The following is a 23,870-nucleotide window of genomic DNA, read 5'->3' as shown; positions in this document are numbered from 1 at the left end:
AATATGTCTACTAGTTATGATTAGGTCATATGTTTTGGCGTGTGTATAGCAAAGTGGAAGGAGAGTATGTTACGACGTAAATTGTAATAACGCGGTAAAATGTAATAAACTGCGGCAAATTGTTATTACAATTTGCCGCAGTTCTATTACATTTTACCGCGTTATTACAATTTACGTCGTAACAGAGTATTGAAAGGTTTTTTAAGTTTTGCTCCAGGAGAGAACACTACCACCAAGTTCATCCGAAGCCAAACTTGTTGCTATGGAAATGCAAAAAAAAATGTTTCATTCAGAAATCCAAAACTGCCGAAAGACACCAGTGCATCACCAGACCTATCTATGTGCCACGTTTGGTGAAGAAATAGTGAACGGTTTTAGGTTCTGCTAAGGAAAAGAGCACTGCCACCAAATTCAGTCGATGTCAAACTTGTTGCCATGGAAACGCAAAACATATTTTATTCAGAAATCCAAAACTACCAAAAGGCACCAGTACACCACTAGAGCTATCTATGTGCCACGTTTGGAGAAGAAATATTGAACGGTTTTAAATTTCTACTCCGGAAAAGACCAATGTGCACGGACGGACGCACGGACCGACGGAGTTTATTTGAATACCCCCCGCAAAACGCGTTGCGGGGGATACTGAACTAAAAACTGAGTTATAGAGATTACCTTGAGGAGCAAATTAAGACTCCATCCACGCGTACGTGTCGGGCTAGAAAATCCGCTTGAAGTTTAATGAGTATCTCTGCGGCTTTTCATACATTTCTCTCTGTTTAAGGTTGGGCGGTCAAGTATATCATTACATGTATGTCTCAAAAACAACCCCTTACGGGGGTATAGAGTAAAGGTTTCTTGATGTGAAAAAAGTGGTATTTTTGACAGCATGTCACTTATACTGTACAAATATTTGGAGACATAAAGACACTTTGCCCGATCAAACATGTTCACGGCTTGACATGATAACCTCGTACACTGACAAATATTCAGGTTATTTTGGCGTGTTCAAGGTGGTGTGTACTAACTCATGTATGAATGTAACATACTCTGTCGCAATAGGTCATTGCTACAAACATACATAGTAGAGTCATATACTTAGACTCGTGCTATATTTAGACAGAAGTCTGGAAGGTACTATGGGCTATTCTGACCAAGGGATTTGGAGAATTTTCTAGCATCTTTTTCTTTGGTAGATAGTGGAGTCATCTCAAGTTACAGGGAGATCGAGATCAGGTGGTTTAAACATATTCATTTCTGATAAATTGTGCAGAAGCAGGATCAGCAAACAGGCAAAACGCATACCTGTCAACTCTCACGCATTTATTGACAAATGTCACGCTCTCACGCCTCCAAATAATAATCTCACGCATATCTGGTAGCCAAAAATAATTTCAAAATTACTACGCATTTTCGTTCGTTTTTGCGTAAAGTTGAACATTGAAAGAACGCCTGAATGAACGAAGTACTAAAACGATGTTTATGCGAATGATTCGGCTTATTATTATTTATTAGCATGCATCTTTTAGTGTCAAAATAATGCCACCAGAAGGCTCCAAATGCTCCTGAAAATCACTAAACTTCATTTTCGGTGGCGGGGGGCTTTGCCCCCCAGAGACCCCCCACCAGAGCGTCGCCCTCGACATGACCAGGGACCTGAGGTCCCTGGACCGTGGCTTTTTTTTTTCAGTCTCAGTCCAAACCATCTTTAGGGGTTGACAGCTCTGAAAAGGCTCATATCAATGTCTCTCCAGACAAAATAACATTTATGCGACTTGCATTTCATTACACTACTACAAGAGTACATCATGTCATAAATAACATTAAATATACAATATATAGTAACGAGCAGAAAAATGCGACAAAAACTTTATTCTGTAGACTCGATCCTACTATCAAAAAAGCCCATATACAGTGTGTCTAGCCGCCAGTGGCTTGCCTCGTTGGTATGTAATATCTCCCTTGGGTTCGGGATGGCTTGATCACGTGACCTCGTTGCTAGCAGACGATACCGAAGCTTCGCCATGACGTTACAAAACAACAGAAATCGACTCTTGGCATATTATGAAGCAGGTATTATATCCGTAACTAGACTTGTGAAACTGACGGGACTGCATCGGGCCTCTGTTTACCGAAATTTGAAGAAATTTGACGCTGGGTTAGGGACAGAGCGACAGGCTGGATCGGGACGTCGTGCTGCTCTTGGGGCAAATGACAGACGACGTATCGCGCGTCTCGCGGCGGCGTACCCAAACTGGTCTGCAAAACAGCTTGCCGTGAAGGCGTCAAGTCAAGGAACCCCTAAGGGATCAGAATGGACAATCAGAAGATCTTTAAAGCAATCTGGATATGTCAAGCGAGTGCCGAAGAAAGTTCCATTGATGACAACAGCACATATGGAGAAAAGGCTCGAGTGGTGCAGGGAAATGCAGGGTACAGACTTTTCAAATGTGATGTTTACGGACGAATCAAAGTTTCAGTTTTATAGGATCACAAGAAAGAGGTGGTCAAAAGGTGGACGTAGCTGCAAAATGGTTCCAAAGTTCACACCCAGTGTCATGTTTTGGGGTGGTATTGGCAAACTCGGGGTAACGCCGCTGCTAACTATTACAGAAAGGATGGATTCACGCAAGTACTGTCAACTTATACTAGAATGATTAGTGAAATCCCATAAAGGACAGAGTGGAATACCTTTTAAACTTTTACAGGACAATGCACCTGTACACAAGTCAAGACACACCTGTAACTGGTTTGAAACGAGTCACGTGACCTTACAGAAATTTCCCGCGGCATCACCAGACCTGAACCCAATTAAAAATGTGTGGCAGATTATGAAGGAGAAAAGAAAAGTTGGAACCGAAGAGTGTCGCTGAGTGGTCTAATCTTATCAGTCAAATATGGGTGGGCCTACCCCAGGACAACATAGACAATTTGATTGACAGCATGGGACGCCGTATTCAGCAGTGCATCGAGAGAAACGGTGGACTAACAGACTACTGACTTGCATAAATGTAAACTTCAGTATCCAGAGTGGATGTATGAAAAATATAACTGAATTTATCAGTAAATAAATTTTGAACCTACGTCTGTGAAAAGTCGCATTTTTTCTGCTCGTTACCGTGGTGAACGTTATGATGAGTGTGTAGTTCAGACAGACCGTTGGGGTGGTGGGAGTGCCATGGTCTGAGGTGGAATAAGTTACAATCACAGGACTGCCTTCATGTCTGTCAAGGGAGATTAATGCCCTTTACTACCGTGACCAGATTCTTCAGAATCACGTCGTAACATTTTGCAATCACTACCAAGATGTCCATACTTTTCAACAGGACAACGAACGGGCACACACAGCTAGACTTTCCATGCTGCAACACATCCAGGGAATTCATTGGTCAGTACTATCGCCAGATGTATCCCCCACTGAGCACTTGTGGGACGAAATTGCTCAAAGTCTTTCGCGGCGACAACAGATGCGAAACATCCGGGAACTTGAGGCTACACTACTGCAGAAGTGGAATGCCATCCTCAAGAACTCTATTCGGAAGCTTATTGACTCAATGAGGAGGCGTTGCACTGCATGTGCCAATGCAAATGGCGGTCAAACGCGATAATGACTTTTCGATTTGACCCCACGTGTGTTTGATCCTTTCTGACTGTGGAACAATTAAATGAATGAGCGTCTTTTCTGTGTTGTATTTGTCAGTCATCCATCTGTTATTATCCACTAAAAAGGTATAAATTCCTTACACGTGCTTTTAGTAATCCGAACTTTTGTAAGTGGTGCGTTTTCAATGTTTATTTTTGCTGTATATATGATTTGATAATATCATGAGTTATACATCTAGGTAATTCTAGGTTATCACACAGATCGTCATTTATGTTATATCCATGTTTGAAATAAAATAAATCGTTTCTTATAGCATCATAGTTTGGACATACAAAAACAGAATGAAGGGTTTCCTGGAAGTCAGCAGCACAAGTACATGATGGGTTATCGGATATAAATCGATTTACTTTATTGGCATTTAAATCGCTGCATTCTAATCTGAGTCTACAGAGGATTACTTGACAGAACCTGTTTCCAATGTTGATATCAAACCCGAATAAAGTATCAAAATATGGTGTAATCATATTCTTGAATTCACTTGGTGATTGTGATTGTTTTTCCAAGAGTGAGTGAGTTTAGTTTTACGCCGCACTCAGCAATATCCCAGCTATATGGCGGCGGTCTGTAAATAATCGAGTCTGGACAAGACAATCCAGTGATCAATCATGAGCATCGATCTGCGCAATTGGGGAACCGATGACATGTGTCAACCAAGTCAGATGACCACCCGATCCCGTTAGCCGCCTCTTACAAGCATAGTCGCCTTTTATGGCAAGTTTGCTGAAGACCTATTCTATCCCGATCTTCACGGGTAGAGTTCTTCAAAAGAATTCAAAAGAATTGGGCAAAACTGATTTAGCATATGAAGTGGTTCTTGCGAGGAGTTTTTGCAAATTTGAAGAGTTTCTTAAGTTACATGGGTTTGCAACAGAGACGGGTTCTGGCACGAGACTGTTTAAGTAATCAGGTTTTGTTATGTATCATTTTATGGAATAGAGTTAATTTCTTCTTTCTACTGAAGGTAAGATATCTGTTTCTAAATATAATTTATTCTGACTTTTTCCCCTTGTAGCCCCACATATTGTTCTAAGTGCATCAAGCTGTAACTTTTCAAGCATTGATGCCTGGCTAACTGTACATTTATCCCATATATAACTAAAACAATCAAATAAAGGCAGAGTAAAGGATGTATACAAAATGCATAGTGTTATTCTTGATAACCGGTATTTAAAACTCCTTAAACAAGTTATCATTTATGAAACTTGATCAAATACAGAATTCATCTGTGCAATCCATTTTGCGTCTTTTTGAAACCAGAGGTCTAAATGTTTGTGCTCAGAAACTTCATTTATAGGAGCATTTTGCATAAATAATCTTGGACTCATCTCTAAGGAACGTCGTTTAGTAAACGGTATAGTTTGAGTCTTGGAAGGATTGAATTTAACTTGCCACCGTACAGCCCATTGAGAAATCATTTTATCAACATCATGAGTAACGATCATTATAATTTTACATATTTTTATTTCCAAAAGAAACACAGATTGAAAAACAAGTAAAAATGCTTATATCAATACCGCTCTGGAACGACGAACAATAACGTTACTAATCTAATTAAGAATTGCGAGTTAGTGGTGCCAACGTTAAAACAAATTTGCAATCTGAAATTCATTTACGTTCATCGATAAGAACAAAATATGAGTATGATCATTGAAATCTTTTGCTTTTTATGATATTGTGTACAGATTTAAGAATGTCCATATTGGTGGGGTTACTTAACGAAGCATTTTTGAACAAAGCTGTATTTATATTACTACCTATATTGTGTTAGAGTAAAATAATTCTGAGTGAGTGAGTGAGTTTAGTTTGACGCCCCACTCAGCAATAATCCAGCTATATGGCGGTGTTCTGTAAATAATCGAGTCTGGACCAGACAATCCAGTGATCAACAGCATAAGCATCGATCTACGTAATTGGGATACGATGACATGTGTCAACCATGTCAGCCAGCCTGACCACCCAATCCCGTTAGTCGCCTCTTACGACAAGCATGGGTTGCGGAAGACCAACTCTAACCCTGATCTTCGCGGGCAGAAGGAACAAAGACCGCCTGTAACCAATCGAGATTTGACCAAACAATCACGTGATGAACCACCTAGTCCCTTAACATGGACCTTGATGCTAAAATCCACGAACCAAATGCAATGTGCCGATAAACAAACGATAGTTATCAAGGACTAGGCCTATATCAGATTTTGGCACATCAAGGGGACGCAAATCTCGAGGCCAATGTGGCACCCATTTTCTATCACAAAATGCCAAGGCACAACAGTATTGAAACCATTTCAAGGAAAACGCAACACATCAAACACGAATATCAAACATTTATTTGATTCAGCTCAAACCCAAAATTATTTACATATATCTCACTTGTGTAAAAGACTAAATATAATTATGCACCCCAATGTGGAAGTTGTACGAGATATGAAACCTTGGAAATGTCGGTGGAACTTGGTCACGATTTTCGAAAAATATCATATAATATACCTCATTTGCTGACACTACTGATCAGTACCCACTTTCAAAATATGGAAAATATTATGCATCAAATTAAACAAACACACACACACACACACATTTAAACTGGAATAATATTTAGTTCCAACAACGAGGATGCAATATTAAAACTCTCTACTCTCAAGAATAGCACACGCTGTGTACCAAATGTCAGCGATTTGTCCTGAGACTTCACAACCTTCTATTATTATTGTTTGATTATTAAAAAAAAACTGGTTTCGTAATGAAGGTTCCAAAGGACGGACAAAAGTGGACTCATCATTTGGTTAATACGTTCTCTATATCTATGTACAAACGGAATGGTCATGTGATGTTTCGTTTCACTGGATATTGTCATTTGATGTCCTGTTCGTGCCAGTAACACTATGGTAGTATAACACAAAACCCTCCTGTATCTCTGCAATCAGTTCATCACAAAGAGTGGGATGTTTCAGCGTAAGGGCCTGCGTTGGTACTAAAACCACTTTGAATAAAATGCTAGTATTATCACAGTACTTAAGGAACTGACTGACTGACTGAGTTTGGTTTTACGCCGCTTTTAGCAATATTCAAGCAATATCACGGCGGAGGACACCAGAAATGGGCTTCACACATTGTGCCTATGTGGGGATTCGAACCCGGGTCTTCCTCCTGACGAGCCAACGCTTTAACCATTTGGCTACCCCACCGCCCCCAAAACTTAAACGAAGATCTAACTAAACATGGCGTCATCATCGCCAGATGAACTAAGATTCCCAGATGAACTACGATTCCAGATACATCATAGCTTGTCAGCTGAAGATGGGATGAACGCCCAATGTGATGCGGGGCTAAGACGGTTGCCTCTTCCCTGGAACCCACCAACACGAGTGTGGTGTTGGCAAACCTAGAAACATAATTGGGACGAATCGGGATTCGAACCCTCGAGCACAAGTTTCTGATATGCCCACCAGACGAAGACCGGGTCTCTCCTTCCACTGGGAGATGTCAGAAGCCGTATGATATTTTCTAAACGATAACGATCGGAAGCACTCAATTCATACACATGACCAGACAGTTTTGACTATATTATAGGTGCGAATAAAAACTTTTTACACAAGGCTAAACTGAATTTCTACGGTGAATGCATTGTGCAAAATAGATGATATCTGGAACAAAATCTAAGTTCAAGGTACTTTTAATGTACATAGGTATATTCACGTTGAATAAGAACCTGTCACCGGGAGGGGGATGTGTAAGATCAAACGTTTTTGATGCACTGAAAATAATGACCCTCCCAATTTTCTTGTACATCTAGTCCACAACCCTCCCAGAAAACACGAACGCAAAGAAACGTTATACTTTATTATAAAATGTCAATATTGACATGGCCCTCCCAGTACTGTTGGTTTTTGGGACGCACCCAACAGACTGGTGCTGTGCCACCCCCCCCCCCCGCCCTATAGTAAACGACGGGGCCTTTATTTTGCGAGTTAAAATATCGAAACGGGAACGTCAACATCTAAAAACAGAATTCGGGTACAAATGTGAGCATGAAAGTTGACGTAATCGCCATATGCCACTTCAAACACGGATGGATAACAGGTTTCGTTGTTTTTTGCACTAATGTCATATAAAGACAAACATTTTTAACACAACTGTTATCAGACAAGGTGGCGCATTAAGTCCTGTTGTTTTAATAATGTTTGTGTATGAAATTGCTATATAAAATTAGGACTCTCGGGTTAAGAGATATTTTCCTGAGAGATAATTTTGATAATTTTGCTTTGTCCACAATGCCCATTTATGCTATATTTTTACGAATCAGGCTACGACTAGAAACGATATGATTAATAGAAACGAAAGCCTTAATATTTCAGTCAGTCTGTCAAATAAATAGACGGGTTCTTTAGTCAATTTGTCGAATGACTAAAATAAAAAAAATCCTGAAATAAAACACATTTTAAACATTGTCTGAATTTAGACATTGACTGAAACATACATATACTGCATGTAGAGGAATTCTGGTCTTAGTGGCCAGTTTTCATGAACAGATTTCCACTTATATTACTTCTAATGACGGTAACAACACACATTTATGGACTGAGAGCTCATAACGCTTATTTATTGGAGTAATAGGTAGATTACCACAAATATCACTACATGAATTTAATACCAATATGCCTTATAGAAAATTGAGCAAACTATCTCCCGCCGAAAATCTAGCGGAATTTTCACCCAGTAATGGGATGTTAGTACATTCTATATACACAGTATAAATGACATACAAAATACATGAATATCTATGTGTATAAATTTATACATAATCTCTAAATGTAATGATGTGATAAAAATATACAACTCTACAAAATAAATCATTAACGCAACACATCATCTTCGAATGCTTGATACTGGGTATCATTTAATGGTAAAGGATAACCAACAACTACTTGCCACAACTGCTTTCTGAAGCTCTAAACTTCTCAATCTAACTTGAGAAGAGTCATTTGATTGGACGGCTAATCTTATCACCAGCCATTATGGGGATACCCGAAGAGCAAATCCTAACAAAATATACACCTATAAGAGTATAAACACTATTCGCTTCTGTTTTCACCTATTCCAATGACCCGGAAGCTACATTTGACACTGTAGATGCTAGTGACATGGATGTTATTATGAAACAAGAGCGTATAATCAGGCGAAAGTATTTTTTAATTCCAGTCGCTTCTGACAAGTATCTGCTCTTTGCAACATGCTGATTGAAAGGGGTTACCATGTTTTCATTTGAGACATTGCTAATTTTGTGTTATATATGACCACTCACGAGTAGTCCATTCACCGACTGTGTAAAGTCCTAACTTGTTCCACCAGACAATTTTCGAGAACTTTTATACTGAAACAACATCCCACCATAACCAGCTAGGCTAACTCAGCTCATTTACTTCCGATGGTACCAGTACATTACAGATTTGAGTGTTATCCAGTCAGTCCAATTCATTTTCGTTTGCAAAAAGTCACAGACTAAAATGGTATTGTTATTTGTGTTGAAGAACTCTGACCGTGATTTGTGATGGGGATGATTTCTCCTCTAAGGACATTTTTTTACGTATTAGTGACAACAAATATTCGTGTAACATGTATCAAACGTTCCGGTGTTGTTCCCTTTTCAAGTTAATTTAAATGCCTTTGAATGTGTTTGTGATGGGGATCACTCGCGGGAAGGATAAGCTCCACTTTTGTCGAACACCTGACATCATCACTATTAAAAAACCCACATTGTGTTGACATTGTTGGAATTGATAGTATTCAGCAGAGATTTCTAATGAATATGGAAATAGTTTTGTCACTGTTATTTTATGGAGTACGATCTCAGTAACAGCTGGAAAGCATTGCGTATGCAAAACAGATAAAAAATCGATATACTCTGTTTACATTTCTATACAATTGTATTAACCATCATTATTTAACCATTTTTAAGCCCATGCTGTTTAGGAATGATATGTACACTGTACCTTTTTAAAAAAGAACATCATTACGTTAGGATGAAAAACGGTGAATAATATTATTTTGAGTATTATTGTTCTATTTGGACAAATGGTAACTTGTCATGGAATCCACTTATATTTCGTCATCATCAACTAAACTTCATATGATAGTGATTATGTATAAAGGGCAAAACAGCATTGAAAGACAGCAGAACGAGTATTTGACATATATATCATCATCATAACAAGCATCATCTGTCATTGTTTACTGAAACTAAGCATATTATGCACGTTTTGAGACATTAAGCATTAACAAGGAATACCTCTCTGTGGCTATATTATTAGGCTGAACGGCCTACACAAGTCAACGAACAGCTTAATAGCAATATAACAAACATGAGGAAAAAAATTAAGCATCTGTTGATGTATATGTGATAATGACATTTTCCTAATTGTACATTGTCTAAACAAACACAATATTTTGGGGTATAACTGTAAATAACATGCTCCTGAAGTTGAAATAGATTCTGTAATGCCCATTTTTGTTCATCAAGTGATGGATCTCTTAAGTGATGGCACATCAAGAGGTGAAGTCCTCAAGTGATGGCACATCAAGTAATGGAACCCTCAAGTGATGACACATCAGGTGATGGTGTATCAAGTGATGGATCTCTTAAGTGATGGCACATCAAGAGGTGAAGTCCTCAAGTGATGACACATCAACTAATCGAACCCTCAAGTGATGACACATCAGGTGATGGTGTATCAAGTGATGGATCTCTTAAGTGATGGCACATCAAGAGGTGAAGTCCTCAAGTGATGACACATCAACTAATCGAACCCTCAAGTGATGACACATCAGGTGATGGTGTATCAAGTGATGGATCTCTTAAGTGATGGCACATCAAGAGGTGAAGTCCTCAAGTGATGGCACATCAAGTAATGGAGCCCTGAAGGGATTCTCTGCATCACAAATGACCGAATCCATGTCACCATCTGGAGGACCATTCAGGGTTCTTGTACTAAGTGTTCATAAAGTATACATGGATCAAGTTAATCTATACAGCAAACTATGTTACAACGAAAAACGAATAATGAACTGATGGATATAAGAAACTGTTATTTGGTCCCAACAACATCCTGTACATTTTGACTGAAATATGTATAAGGTTATAATGACCTAAAGCTATTGGTCTCTTTGAGCTCATTATAATTGAAATTTAGTGTTATTCCAAATGATATATTACCTTCAGAATATATGAAATGATGGATTGATACTTAATTTGTTTCCAGGTGTTTATAAAATCTGTAAGAAAACATATATATCTGGTTTCAACTAAAAACCATGAAAGAGACATAAAAGTAGTAACACAAATGACACAAAACCAAATTTCACAGAATGCCATTCTGAAAAATATGTAATATAAATCTTGTCCTCTAAAACTCATATTACATACACAGGAATAGTCAATAAAATTAATGATTTTTTGTCATGATAAAATTATCAAATCTAAATGCCAGCTGTTTCAGGTATGGCATAAAATATATTATCATCAGCATTCTGAATGCTTGGCTGTACTAATGTAAGCAGGATAGCAGATTTTTTTTATGTCATCGCCATATGTATATTCTGTGTCACACTGGAAGGTTGTAATTAACATGAAAGTAGCATATACAATTCAGCAAGCTGTTCATTCTCGGCCTCTTTCGTACCCAGCAACCTTTATAATAGTGTTGGGAATTGGTTGAAATCTCACAATTGATGATTGCTTCATTACCAATGAACAATCAGCAAAAAGACTTGGTTTGCATCATTTTTCAGATTTTCCTATCCAGGTTGTTATTGCAGATAGGTATAAGATGATATAACTTGCTACTTTAAAGTAATGACTAATATATCATGACCATAAACTTCCTGGAGTCTTCAAGAAATATTCAGTCATGATTTTTCAGTTAGTGAAGTGAGTTTTCTAAGAATTAAACAAGTTTGCAGGCCCCGACAACTTCGAAGATATGTTCCATCGTCAAGTGTTTCAAAGACTAAAACAGCAGTTCCAAAATCGTTTGTGTTCGATTATGAGAAAATGTGATCGATTGCTTGGTCGTTCGGACACTGCGACCAATCTTCGATTATTTCAATTAATCGGAACACCACTACTTTATAATCCAGACAATACCATCTAAACTGAAATTTGCCATATTTAAAAAGTTTCCACCAAGATGACAGAGGGATATGTGTTTGAATGGATAGTGAGTGAGTGAGTTTAGTGTTATGTCTAGTGTTATGCCACTTTCAGCAATATTCCAGCAGTATCACAGCAGGGGACACCAGAAATGTGCTCAACATATTGTACCCATGTCGGGAATTGAACCCAGGTCTTAAGCGTGACGAGTGAACACTTTAACTACTATGCTACCCCACCACCTGTTTGAATGTATATGCAGGATATAAGTTTACAAGCCAAGGAATACACATTTCATTAAATTATATAAGCCAAGATATATAATGACCTGCCATCCAATATAACATCCTCATTGTGCCACTGATTATCAGCTTATTTGCAATTTTTAGAGTTGTTTCCAACATACCTTCAGTTTCTACTTCGTCCATTCTTTCTTTCATAACTTTCAAAATTATCATTGGATTGAACTAATTTCAATACTGTTTTCGCTCAAAATATTCCAATAAAAGAGTCATAACCAAACATTTATAAAACATTACCAAAAGTGCAGAATCATTTAGGTTGTTTCCCAATGATAACTCTCAACCTTCATTGTTGCCTCGTTTTGTGTACAATTTAAACTACAGCTGCTTCCATTGCCAGTGACGTATTTCATTAAAAAAGACAGTACTGCTTCAGTACATGCATATTTCAATTTGTTTCCATGGCAACTCATTGATGAAGAGGCAAGCATATCAAGTGCAGATCCATGAAAAGTATTAACTAATCAACTAAATATTTACGTTTTCTACACATTGGCTTAAAAATATGGATATATTCCAAAGAAAAATATATTGATAGTAGATGGACACATTTTAGAAAAACTAGGCATAAAGGTCTGTTAATTTGTTAAAAAGGGCAATGCTGATTGTGAATCGAAGACCATGATGGATTTTGTGCAGGACCTGTAATCCAGATGCAAGTCCAAATAGACATGAAGAAGAACCTCTTCCAGCATCCATCCTCCTTCCATCTGTCCGTCCATCAGTCCCTCATTGACCCTGGTCCTCTGTCAGCTGAGGGTTGTACTCCTGTACAACAGCTCTAGGAGCAAACTTGCCCTGGATCGCCAGCTGTTTGGGTAAAATAAAACCATTGTAAGCTGAACAAAACAAAATTCAACTAAAAAAAGCATGGTCTGTGATCTGTGAATGAACGCAAGGAACAGAACAGCAAAGAAAGTTTAGAGAAAACATTCATGAAATGAAAATAATAAAAGTAAAATATTTGCATGCAAATGAAGATGAGGATGGGATTACGACACAAATGATAAGGTTCCGTTTCATTTTCAGGATGACTTTGGGCACAGCTGGATACATGGTGAGCTGACTGGAGTGGTTGGTACGATGGGATATCATGCATAGCAAAATATTAAAGAATTGTTAATAGCAGGTTATCAGTTGTTAATCAACAGAGCATGAAACTAATGTGCAAAAGGTTAATGTCTTCTGAATACATGACACTTTTTACGAATAACACCTTGTTTAATCTTTATCAAGATGTTTCAAAGCTAATTCTTGGTCCTTCAACCATTGACAGCTGAGTCAGTGCATAGAGTTCATATATACAGACAGAACACAAATCTAGGTCAAGAATGTACAAAATAACAATTTAATCTTAAAGCCAATTAGATAGGATTAATGTACAAAGATAACAATGTAAGACAAAGCCAATGAGATTAACAGTATAACTTGTGTTGTTTTTTTCTTGTGCTATGGGGCGTGATGTCCTTGTAACATTTGTCTCCATCTTGTCTCCACCTTTAACATGTTCTATCTATAGATATTACCTCTGAGAACTGACTGCATTCATCTGATGAAAGAGCAAGAATTAGCATGCTTAAAAACGGTGTTATCCCTAACATATGTCACGCATTCATGTTCACCCAACTTCTAAATGCCTTTCACGAAGTTGAATGTCTTTTGCTCGCGTAAATATAGTGACACATTTCTATCAGGACATATCAGGGTAAATTGTCACATTATGTTTAGTGCACATGGCGGAATCAATGGCATACATACAATAGCTGAGTACTTTGTAATGGAGCTTTAGATTCTGTTTCACCATGTTGTCGATTGCTTATTCAAACTGATCAAGCAACCTTAACAATCACCCGCTGTGTTTGAGGTCTTCGTTTTTCTTTGTAACCTTGTCAAACAATCATAGCTCACCTACATAATGACTGAGTGAGAGAGTTGGTGAGTGGGTGAGTTTAGGTTTACGCCGCACTCAGCAATATTCCAGCTATATCGTGGCGGTCTGTAAAATGTCAAGTCTGGACAAGACAATCCAGTGATCAAAAAGCATGAGCATCGATCTGCGCAATTGGGAACCAATGACATGTGTCAACCAAGCCAGAGAGCCTGACCACCCGATCCTGTTAGTCGCCTCTTACAACAAGCATGGGTTAGTGAAGGTCAATTTTAACCCGGACCTTCACGGGTTAATGACTGAGTGAGTGAGTATGTTTTTTCCCTCTTTTAGCAATATTCCAGCAATATCACGGCGGGGGACACCAGAAATGGGCTTCACACATTGCATCCATGTGGGGAATTGAACCCAGATCTTCAGCATGACGAGCAGACACTTTAACCATTAGGCTACCCCACCACCCCCACCCACATACTGAAAATATCCAGTATAACAACAGTAGACTTACATCTGTTCCAAGTAATGAGCTCACTCATTTAAAAACACTTGGAACACGGTTGCGCACCCCCCCCTCCTTTGTCCTGAAAGTTTATTAAATGACCATTGAAACTCTCGTGAAAATGAAGTGTGCACCCCTCCTTTCTCAATAGTGTGCACACCCCCTTTCTCAAAAAGCTGTATCCGCCCCTGCTACAGTATTAGTAATATTGTTTGTTAGATCAGTTAATATTATTAAGTAGTCTTTCTCTCCTTGAACCAAGTTATTGTTCCTCCGGCCCAACCCTTTCTGTATCCCTAGTCAACCAAGTGCATTTTCCGTCTGAATCTCCAATCTCACTGGGGGGTCCTTCTTAATGACTGTTACTTGTCTCTATCAAATATACATGCTTTCATAATCTAAGCAGTGTATGAAATAAGCCAAAACCCCAGCCAGATATCTGGGCTGGTAACTTAAAAATACTTACCAGCCCAGAAGAGATTTAACCTGTCCTTCTTAAATACTAAATAGACAGTGCCAATGGACAAGTTATCTGAATATTTTTTTCACCCGTCCATCTGGCTGGCTAGCTGTAAAAGTTGACCATCCGGCAGAAATCTAGCCCATCTTGGGCAGTCGGACGAGCCTTATTTCATACACTGCTAAGCATTAGTCTAATTTTAAAGCTTGGGTTGGGATTGTCCTTACAGTATTGTCAAATGGGAAAAGATTTAAATGGCTAAATATTTCAAAGATGAACATATGTTTGCAATCTTGAACCAGTCTGATTGAACAGACTAACAGAAAATTACAAATTTTCCCCTTATTTTGTCTTTTTTTTTTTATTACATGATAGCAGAAATGTGATTGAGTGAGTTGGGATTTACACTGCTCATAGCAATATATCTAGCGACATCATGGCAGGGGGCCGCCTAAATGTGCTTCACGCATTGTACACATGTGGGGAATCAAGCAAGGGCCTTTGGTGAATGAGCAAACATATTAGTGCAAGGCTACCCAACCGTTCCCTAATGTGATTAAAAAAATTGAATAAATAGTAAAACTTGTGAGTACACATAACCATCACAATATACATGATGGTGAGTCATGGTGAGTTCCGCTCCATGCATGGTTGTTTCTTGCTTGGTGCATTTGGAAGCTCCTGTGACTGGCAGTGATGGAGCTCCACAACAGTCCATTGCAGTGTGGAGCTGGTTACCTCAGCATACAAAGGGAGTTAACTCCCACACAAGACAGACACCAGTGATCTATTGTCTATTTATTGATGGAATGGCTGATGATAACAACATGTCAGATGGGAGTTGATATTGTGATGATGTTAATATCAATGATGTCACAAGTCTTGGTGGTTTTGTCAAGCCAACATACAAACGGAACCATATAGACACAGTGTGGGGGGATCATTGTTAGAAACTGGCGTTGTTATATAGTATCATGATGAGTATAAACTACTCAACTCTCGACTGGGATACAGAGACAGATTTTGAACATAAAGGAGAATGAGGTCCTCCTTTTCAGTTTCAGAAAGACAAATAATCCTTTCATAAAGTGCAGAAGTATTTGAGTATTTTCTATACATATCATATAGATTTCGTTCAATGAATTCATTCTTGTTGTCGAAATAGATAACAAGTCTGTGGAATTTTTACACTTTTACAAAGTTGTCGAAATAGATAACGAGTCTGTGGAATTTTTACACTTTTACAAAACCAAGATGACAACAATGTGTTTACTAATGTTCACGTTAACTTGAAAAACAAGGCAGAGAATAATATGTGCAGGACATATTCATTAGCAGGGCTCGATTTAGTGCTTTGATACTTGCACAGGTGCAACCTAATATTACAAAGTGCAACCTTGTTATTAGTCTAATTTGCACCAGGTGCAAGTCAATTTTGAGTGGGTAAACCTCTGAATAAAACATCTAAATAATTCATAGTTTATTTTTCAAATTACATATTCCAATAAAAGCAGTGCAACTGGAATGGGCTGGTGCAAGTAGGTTTTTATCTTAGGTTGCACCCAGTACAAGTAAGTTAACATCTCATAAATCGAGCCCTGCTTAGTATTGTCTCATTCTGCATGAACTCTGACTCTGAATATTCCTTTCAAGAGTTGAGTGGTATGTATTCTTTTCCAAATGTCTGAACTTTATCTGTCATGACTGGTGGGTATTATACCACACAGACTTCCAGAGGATGTTCCTTAACTTGTTTATATAAGTATATCACTGATAAACCATACTGACAAATTTATGGAAAGCAACTTCTACAAATGTTAAGCAGAAATGAATGCTGTTTTGAAACACTTTTTTTGTTCCGTCTAGCAGGAATTTGGTACATGAATCCATACTAAAATGTTGCACTCATAAAATGAAAGAATGTTATCCATGGTAAGTGTTTAACGAAGCACTCAGCAATATTCCAGCTATAGGGCGGCGGTCTGGAAATAATCAAGTCTGGACCAGACAATCCTGTGATCAACTGCATAAGTCTCGGTCTACGCAATTGGGATACGATGACATGTGTCAACCAAGTCAGCGAGTCTGATCAACCGATCCCGTTAGTCGCCTCTTACGACAAGCATGGTTTACTGAAGATCAATTCTAACCCGGATCTTCACGGGCCCTTGTTGTTATCTATGAATTTGTCAGTATTGTACTTCCAAACTTCTACATTACTACTCAGAGAAGTCACTGACATACATCTGTACAAATCACATCACTGTCATACATCCATACACTGTCTGTATCACTGACATGCAGCATTGTCATGTTTCATGGGTCTTAATGAGTCAAACCGGTGAGTGACAGTGTGAGCACCCATTAATTTCATGTTGCACAATAACTATATAATCAGATAAAAACATCTCTCCACCATCGTTAAACAAGTACTGTGAAATACAGAGACCTGTTACTCAAAGTGAAATAATAAATGATTTTCTGGTCATGATAAATTTGACATGTGAAAAATATTATGGAATGTATTAATATATTTTAATAAGCTACGGACTAATTTATAGCTTTGGTTATCCTATGTCATCTATGTCTTCTACTGACTTATTACATTTCGTCTGGTAATTGGAGATACATAAATAAAATAAATAGCAAATATACATACATAATATACATTGATAATCAGCTGTACAATCTCAATTTTGGTTAAAGCTTTGCTGTGTGTTTCACATAACATCAAGGGCTAAATACCAGATATACTAATGCCTGTAACAAATGACTAAGCATGTACCAATTTATTAAAAAGAAATACCTGAAGAAACACATTCATTCAAGCATATATGGACGGAAAGTAAATTATTAATTTATCACATTGATAGGTGTCTTTGTGGGTCAACTGAGTCAGCTTAAAACAGACTGTCAAGAAAGGATCCATTTTTTTTCCAAAACATGTTAAACCTGATTTAAAATCAGTTGTGACTCAGTATTGCTTAATGCTGCATCAGCAATTATATGGCCTTTTAATTATCCATGAATCACCCTTTCCTCATCATGATGGGAACCCTTTCAACATCTCGAAGACCCTTTCATCAAAGAGGATACTTTGTCTATAGAGATTTTTATCAACTAAAAAACCCTTCAATATCTAGAAAAACCTGTTATCGTAGAGAGTTTTTTAATGACTGTATGAACCTTCCAATAACTTGACAACCCTTTTATGATCTAGAGAATCTTTTGTCTCAAGAACCCTTTCATTAACGAAAACTTTTCAACATCCAGAAAAAACTTTCATCATCCTGAGAATCCTGCCTAAAGGATCCTTTCATTACCAACAAAATAACACCTTTAACATGAAAAAAAAAACCCATTAAATCATCACCCAGTGATCATATACGTAAGAAGCTGTATATTAAACCAACAAAATTTGATCACCAACAAAACCCCAATCTCAGCAATATCCCAGTTACATGACAGAGCCTGGATCAGAGTGAGTGAGTATGGTTTTATGCCGCTTTCAGCGTTATTCCAGCAACATCACAGCAGAGGACACCAGAATTATGTTTCACACATTATGCCATGTGGGGAATTGAACCCGGGTCTTCGGCGTGACGAGCAAACGCTTGAACCACTAGGCTAACCCACCATCCCAATCTGGATCAGAACAACTGATGATTGACGTCATAACCCTTCATTCACACAAACATATGTCACTATGAGCACCAATCCCGTAATTGGTGTAAAATAACATCATATCATCTAAGCCTGACCGCACAATCCATTTAGTTGCCTCTTCAATAAGACATTCAGGGATTCATCACCCTTCTTTTTGATGCTTGGTTACAAATGGTATCCAGCAACCTCTGTTTTCCAGCAGTCTGTAAATAATCAAGTCTAGACCAGACAATCCAGTGATCAACATCATGAGCATCAATTTACACAAACTGAGATACGATGACATGTGTTTACCACGTCAGCGAGCCTGACCACCTGACCCCATTAGTCGCCTCTTACGACATTGCTGAAGACCAATTCTAACCTGGATCTTCACGAGTTTTAAGCCTATAATAGACCACCACACAGACTGGGGGATAAGGCTCGGTGACTTCCGTCAGTGCATGTCATCGTACCCCAACAGCATGGATCAGTGCTCATAATATCAATCACTGGATTGTCTGTTCCAGATTAGACCCGTGAAGGTCTGGATTAGAATATTGATCTTCAGCAACCCATGCTTGTCGTAAGAGGCGACTAACGGGATCGGGTGGTCAGGCTCGCTGACTTGGTTGACACATGTCATCAGTTCCCAATTGCACAGTTTGATGCTCATGCTGTTGATCACTGGATTGTCTGGTCCAGACTCGATTATTTACAGACTGCCGTCATATAGCTGGAATATTGCTGAGTGCGGCGTCAAACTAAACTCACTCACTGTTCCAGGTTATGGCAGACCACTGTCACGTAACTGCAATACTGCTGAGAGTGGCATTAAACAACAAGCAAAAAAATCATTGTGTCGACACAAATTAATACAACAGATGAGTTTCCTTTTCTTTTGGGCCAATGTAGCATGTGTATTCTACAGAGATAGATTGCCTATCTAAACACGTATGCATATATCATCATATTTCTTATCTCTCACAATGAACATATGTAATATATTACTAGTTACCTGAGCTAATACATCATAACCATTTGGCAGCTTGTGTGGATTTTGGAAAAACATATTCTGTGACCTCTAGTATGTCAAAATGACCTACGTTAAGCAATTTCACTCTGTTTAATCAAATGCGGAGTATTGGGATAATATAGTATAGTGATAAAGTCAGTATTTCGGTTAAAACAGTAAACCTAGTATTATGGCAGATCCAGTATTTTAATAAACAGTATTCTTGCACACCTTGTATTTCGATAAACACAGTATTCTTTCAAACCCAGTATTTTGATTAACACAGTATTGTGGTAAACTTGGTATTTTGATAAACACAGTATTCTGGCAAACCTAGTATTTTGATAAATACAGTATTCTTTCAAACCCGGTATTTTGATTAACACAGTATTGTGGTAAACTTGGTATTTTGATAAACACAGTATTCTGGCAAACCTAGTATTTTGATAAATACAGTATTCTTTCAAACCCAGTATTTTGATTAACACAGTATTGTGGTAAACTTGGTATTTTGATAAACACAGTATTCTGGATAAACCTAAACCCGTATTTTGATTAACACAGTATTGTGGTAAACTTGGTATTTTGATAAACACAGTATTCTGGCAAACCTAGTATTTTGATAAATACAGTATTCTTTCAAACCCAGTATTTTGATTAACACAGTATTGTGGTAAACTTGGTACATTGATAGACACAGTATTCTGGCAAACTTAATTTTTTGATTAATACAGTATTGTGGTAAACTTGGTATTTTGATAAACACAGTATTCTGGCAAACCTAGTATTTTGATAAATACAGTATTCTGGCAAACCCTGAATTTTGATAGACACAGTATTGTGGTTAACCTAGTATTTTCATAAACACAGTAAACCTTATATTATGATAAACACGGCATTATGGAAAATCTTGTATTTTCATAAAAACAATAGTGTCATTAAAATATTATTTTGATGAACCTAGACTGTAGCTTCAGTGTTGAATACCTTTCGATTTTCACATACAGTTTCTTTGCACACTCAAAATGTCTGAATTGCCTCAGGTCCAAAATTAGCTATTTTCATCAGAATGAGTCTGCATTTAAAAAACAATTCTGCTTAAAATGCAGTTTCAGGTGAATTCTAAGTTATATCTGACATGACTAAACATTCATTAGTGAGTCGCTGCACGATTATAAACACTATTTACTGCAGTAGAGTTCCTGTATGTACTTGTAATTACAAACATACATGTCAGTTTAAATGAGTGAGCTTAGTTTTATGTCACACTCAGCAATATTCCACCTATATGGTGGTGGTCTAATCAGGTCTGGTCCAGACAATCCAGTGATCAACTGCATGAGCATCGATCTACACAATTGGGATACGATGACATGTGTCAGTGAGCCTGACCATCCGATCCCGTTAGTCACCTTTTATGACAAGCATGGGTTACTGAAGATCAATTCTAACCTGGATCTTCACTAGGCCTAATGTGAAAGGAAAGCCCTAAGTGATGCAGGCCTCAGGCTGACAAACTGCTAGTCAAAGCCAACGGAGATTCCTACCTCTCAGGCTCCTGACATCAAAAAGGGACACAACTCTGCACTGCATGTTAGCAGCACCAGAAGTAACTAGGCCAGCCATGCCCCAACAAAATACAGTTTGTCTTTCAAAATTACATTCCAAAGTAAATTATTCTGTGTTGAGCCACAAGTTAATCATCTTGTACAACCAATCCACAGAATCGTGTTGATACGTATGGGCATAATTTTGTAGACTGGGCTCTGTATGGGCAATAAACTGGTTCTGCAATATAAGGGCTATTGAGTTATAGGTATATGTATTTCAATACATACTGAGACACATACTGAACTAAGTGTTTGACACCTATTGTCACTGTCTGTACATACAGATCCTATTGTCTACATACAAAAGAGAACATAACAGAGTTTGGACAGCTGCCGCCATTTTGTTGTCATGGATACAAGGGAGATAATATGCTAGAAAAATCACTTTTCTGCCATTTTGTCAATCAGTTTTGGAAGGAGATTTTAGGTTAATTCTAGGTTCAACAATACAAATAAATACAAACCTTTTTGTATTTTCATAACCACTATACAGGACCACAGAAAAAAATATTGCACTGCATATCATTTGAAATTGTTAATGCAGTATACCAGTAATACCGTGGATTCTTACAGTTTATCTGTAAGGAAATTTGACTTGAACCCCTGAGGAGCCTTTGATCGTTCTCCAAAAGATACTCTCCCAGTGAGTGAGTTTTATGTTGCTTTTAGCAATATTCCAGCAATATCACAGCCGGGAACCCCAGAAATGGGCATCATACATTGTACCCGTGTGGGGAATTGAACCCGGGTCTTCAGAGTGACGAGAAAAATGCCTTAACCACAAAGCTACCCCACTGCCCCCCCACTGGTTACCATGGACACAGGATGAGGATACAAAACATTTCAGTGTCTTTTAAAAAAGTGTAAATCAGTTCTACCGGTAAACATAACTTATGTTAAATAATGTGAAATGCTCTGATAAGACCATACTAATTCTTATATTATTCAGACTTTCAGGTCAGTAAAACTAATTCTTAAACCAACACAATGAAAATAATAGTAACCTTTATCATCTTGACTTCTTACAAAGAATGATATAATCATACCAGATTCTCAACAAACAAAAAAGTCATGATCATGCAGAACAATGCAAAAATATAATATACCTACTAGTATACTAGACAGGTGAAAGTAGGTTGAATGATGCATTCAAGATTATTGCACTTAAATTGCAACATGTGCGTTGCACTTTCAGGACAAGTGCGTGTTTGCATGCATGATCGCAATTTTCTGGACTTCAGCCGGTTTTGTAGTGATGGTCCATTGCGATACCATGCCACAGTTAAACATCGCTGTCTCAGAGACAGCATACTGACTCAAACTGACCAGCTCTTGTTTAATCACAATGCCGATAACCATTTCGGTACCATGTACCATCTTTTAATGTCTTTTGGTAAAAGTCCACCCTGGATCAAACCACCAACCTAAGTCTCCAGGCAGATGTGCAATCCACTAGACCATGGAATCGGTTCGAAGAAACTGGTATTAGTTGCTGTTCCAAGCATGGAGGAGGTTATTATGATGATGTTATTAGTGATGTGTTAACGCAGTTTGGAGTAGGAGATGTGCTGGAATCGAGGTGGTTGGGACTCCAGGCTGTGGCTGGGGGGTGTTTCAGGGGAACGGTATGCCACAGGGTACTCTCGAACTTCTTGATGATGTAAGTGACTTTGAAACGCCACCTAGTGGTTAGAGAGGAAGGAAAGGGAGATCATTAGCAAGTTGCCATGAGCAGGACGGTATACTGGTGCAAACTGAACTGAATCTTTTCTAAATAAGAAATATCGATACATATGTAAATTATTATTATAAATTTTGTCAATATATTTCTCAGACCTATACCAAGTATCTCTACAAAATTGGCAGACTTTGTGCTTTTTGTCCAGATGGGGAAAAATATGACGAATGGATGAATAAGTGTGTGTGAATGGGATGGGTTTAGAGCAATATTCAGTTAGATTCAGTTATATCACTGCAAAGCAGCTTGATGTGTTAGGGAAGCACAAGATAATTCACATGTTCAATGAAACGGTTGAGAATTGGAATGGAGCTGATGATCTTGAAACATGACCGGGATACGAACGTGCATGGAATTTGGAAAAAAAAAAATGCCCAAAACATTTTAAGGTTTGGTGTGTACATGAACCGATGGAATATCCCCAAACTAGTTCTGACCAAACCATCTGAAGAATATTGCTCAATGAATATTGACATCTTGTCGAGTTTGCATCAGTTTTAAGCAGCAGAAACACCTCTGCCTATTACAGGCCTACAAAAGAAAACTTTCCCGCTGTGCAGAAAAACGCAGAAAAGTCCACGTTAATCGTGGAAATAGCAACATAAACATATTACCTCGCTAATGAAACAGTAAACACGGCAATGAAAGACTATGGAACTGCAACACTTTCATATCAGCGAACTTTGACCTCTATTGCGAATTCGCATTACGATCTGCGGTTCGATCAAATTTCTGAGTAACCGTGAATCGCCACGCGTAGAAAAAGTATTGAATATGTCAAAACAATTGCTGTCAATCATTTCATATGAATTGAAAGTAAACTAAACAAGTGTGCACACAAGTATCATGATGATAAATGCCAAATAACACAACAGAAATACTTTAAAAAGGGAATGTAACTTTTGTCCA

The 23,870-nt window shown here is 38.1% G+C and overlaps 1 protein-coding gene and 1 long non-coding RNA gene across 2 annotated transcripts in view; one reads left to right on the top strand and one right to left on the bottom strand.

Annotated features, from left to right (window-relative positions):
• Nucleotides 1-10,432: 10,432 nt before the first annotated feature.
• LOC124269151 lies at nucleotides 10,433-10,918 on the top strand. The gene is made up of 2 exons (XR_006896444.1): nucleotides 10,433-10,532; nucleotides 10,578-10,918. It is a non-coding gene; the product is annotated as an uncharacterized LOC124269151 (long non-coding RNA).
• Nucleotides 10,919-11,948: 1,030 nt separating this feature from the next.
• The window catches only part of LOC124269153 (cyclic AMP receptor-like protein A), a 47,180-nt gene continuing 35,258 nt past the window's right edge, over nucleotides 11,949-23,870 (bottom strand). The window contains 1 exon segment of the mRNA XM_046704170.1: nucleotides 11,949-12,916. Coding sequence (XP_046560126.1) covers nucleotides 12,836-12,916 — 81 coding nt within the window. The 3' untranslated portion in view covers nucleotides 11,949-12,835.

Source organism: Haliotis rubra, unplaced genomic scaffold (genome assembly GCF_003918875.1).
Source record: "Haliotis rubra isolate DU_JTF1 unplaced genomic scaffold, ASM391887v1 Scf1424, whole genome shotgun sequence".
Classification (NCBI taxonomy): domain Eukaryota; kingdom Metazoa; phylum Mollusca; class Gastropoda; order Lepetellida; family Haliotidae; genus Haliotis; species Haliotis rubra.
This window is presented reverse-complemented; position numbering and strand designations above follow the sequence as displayed.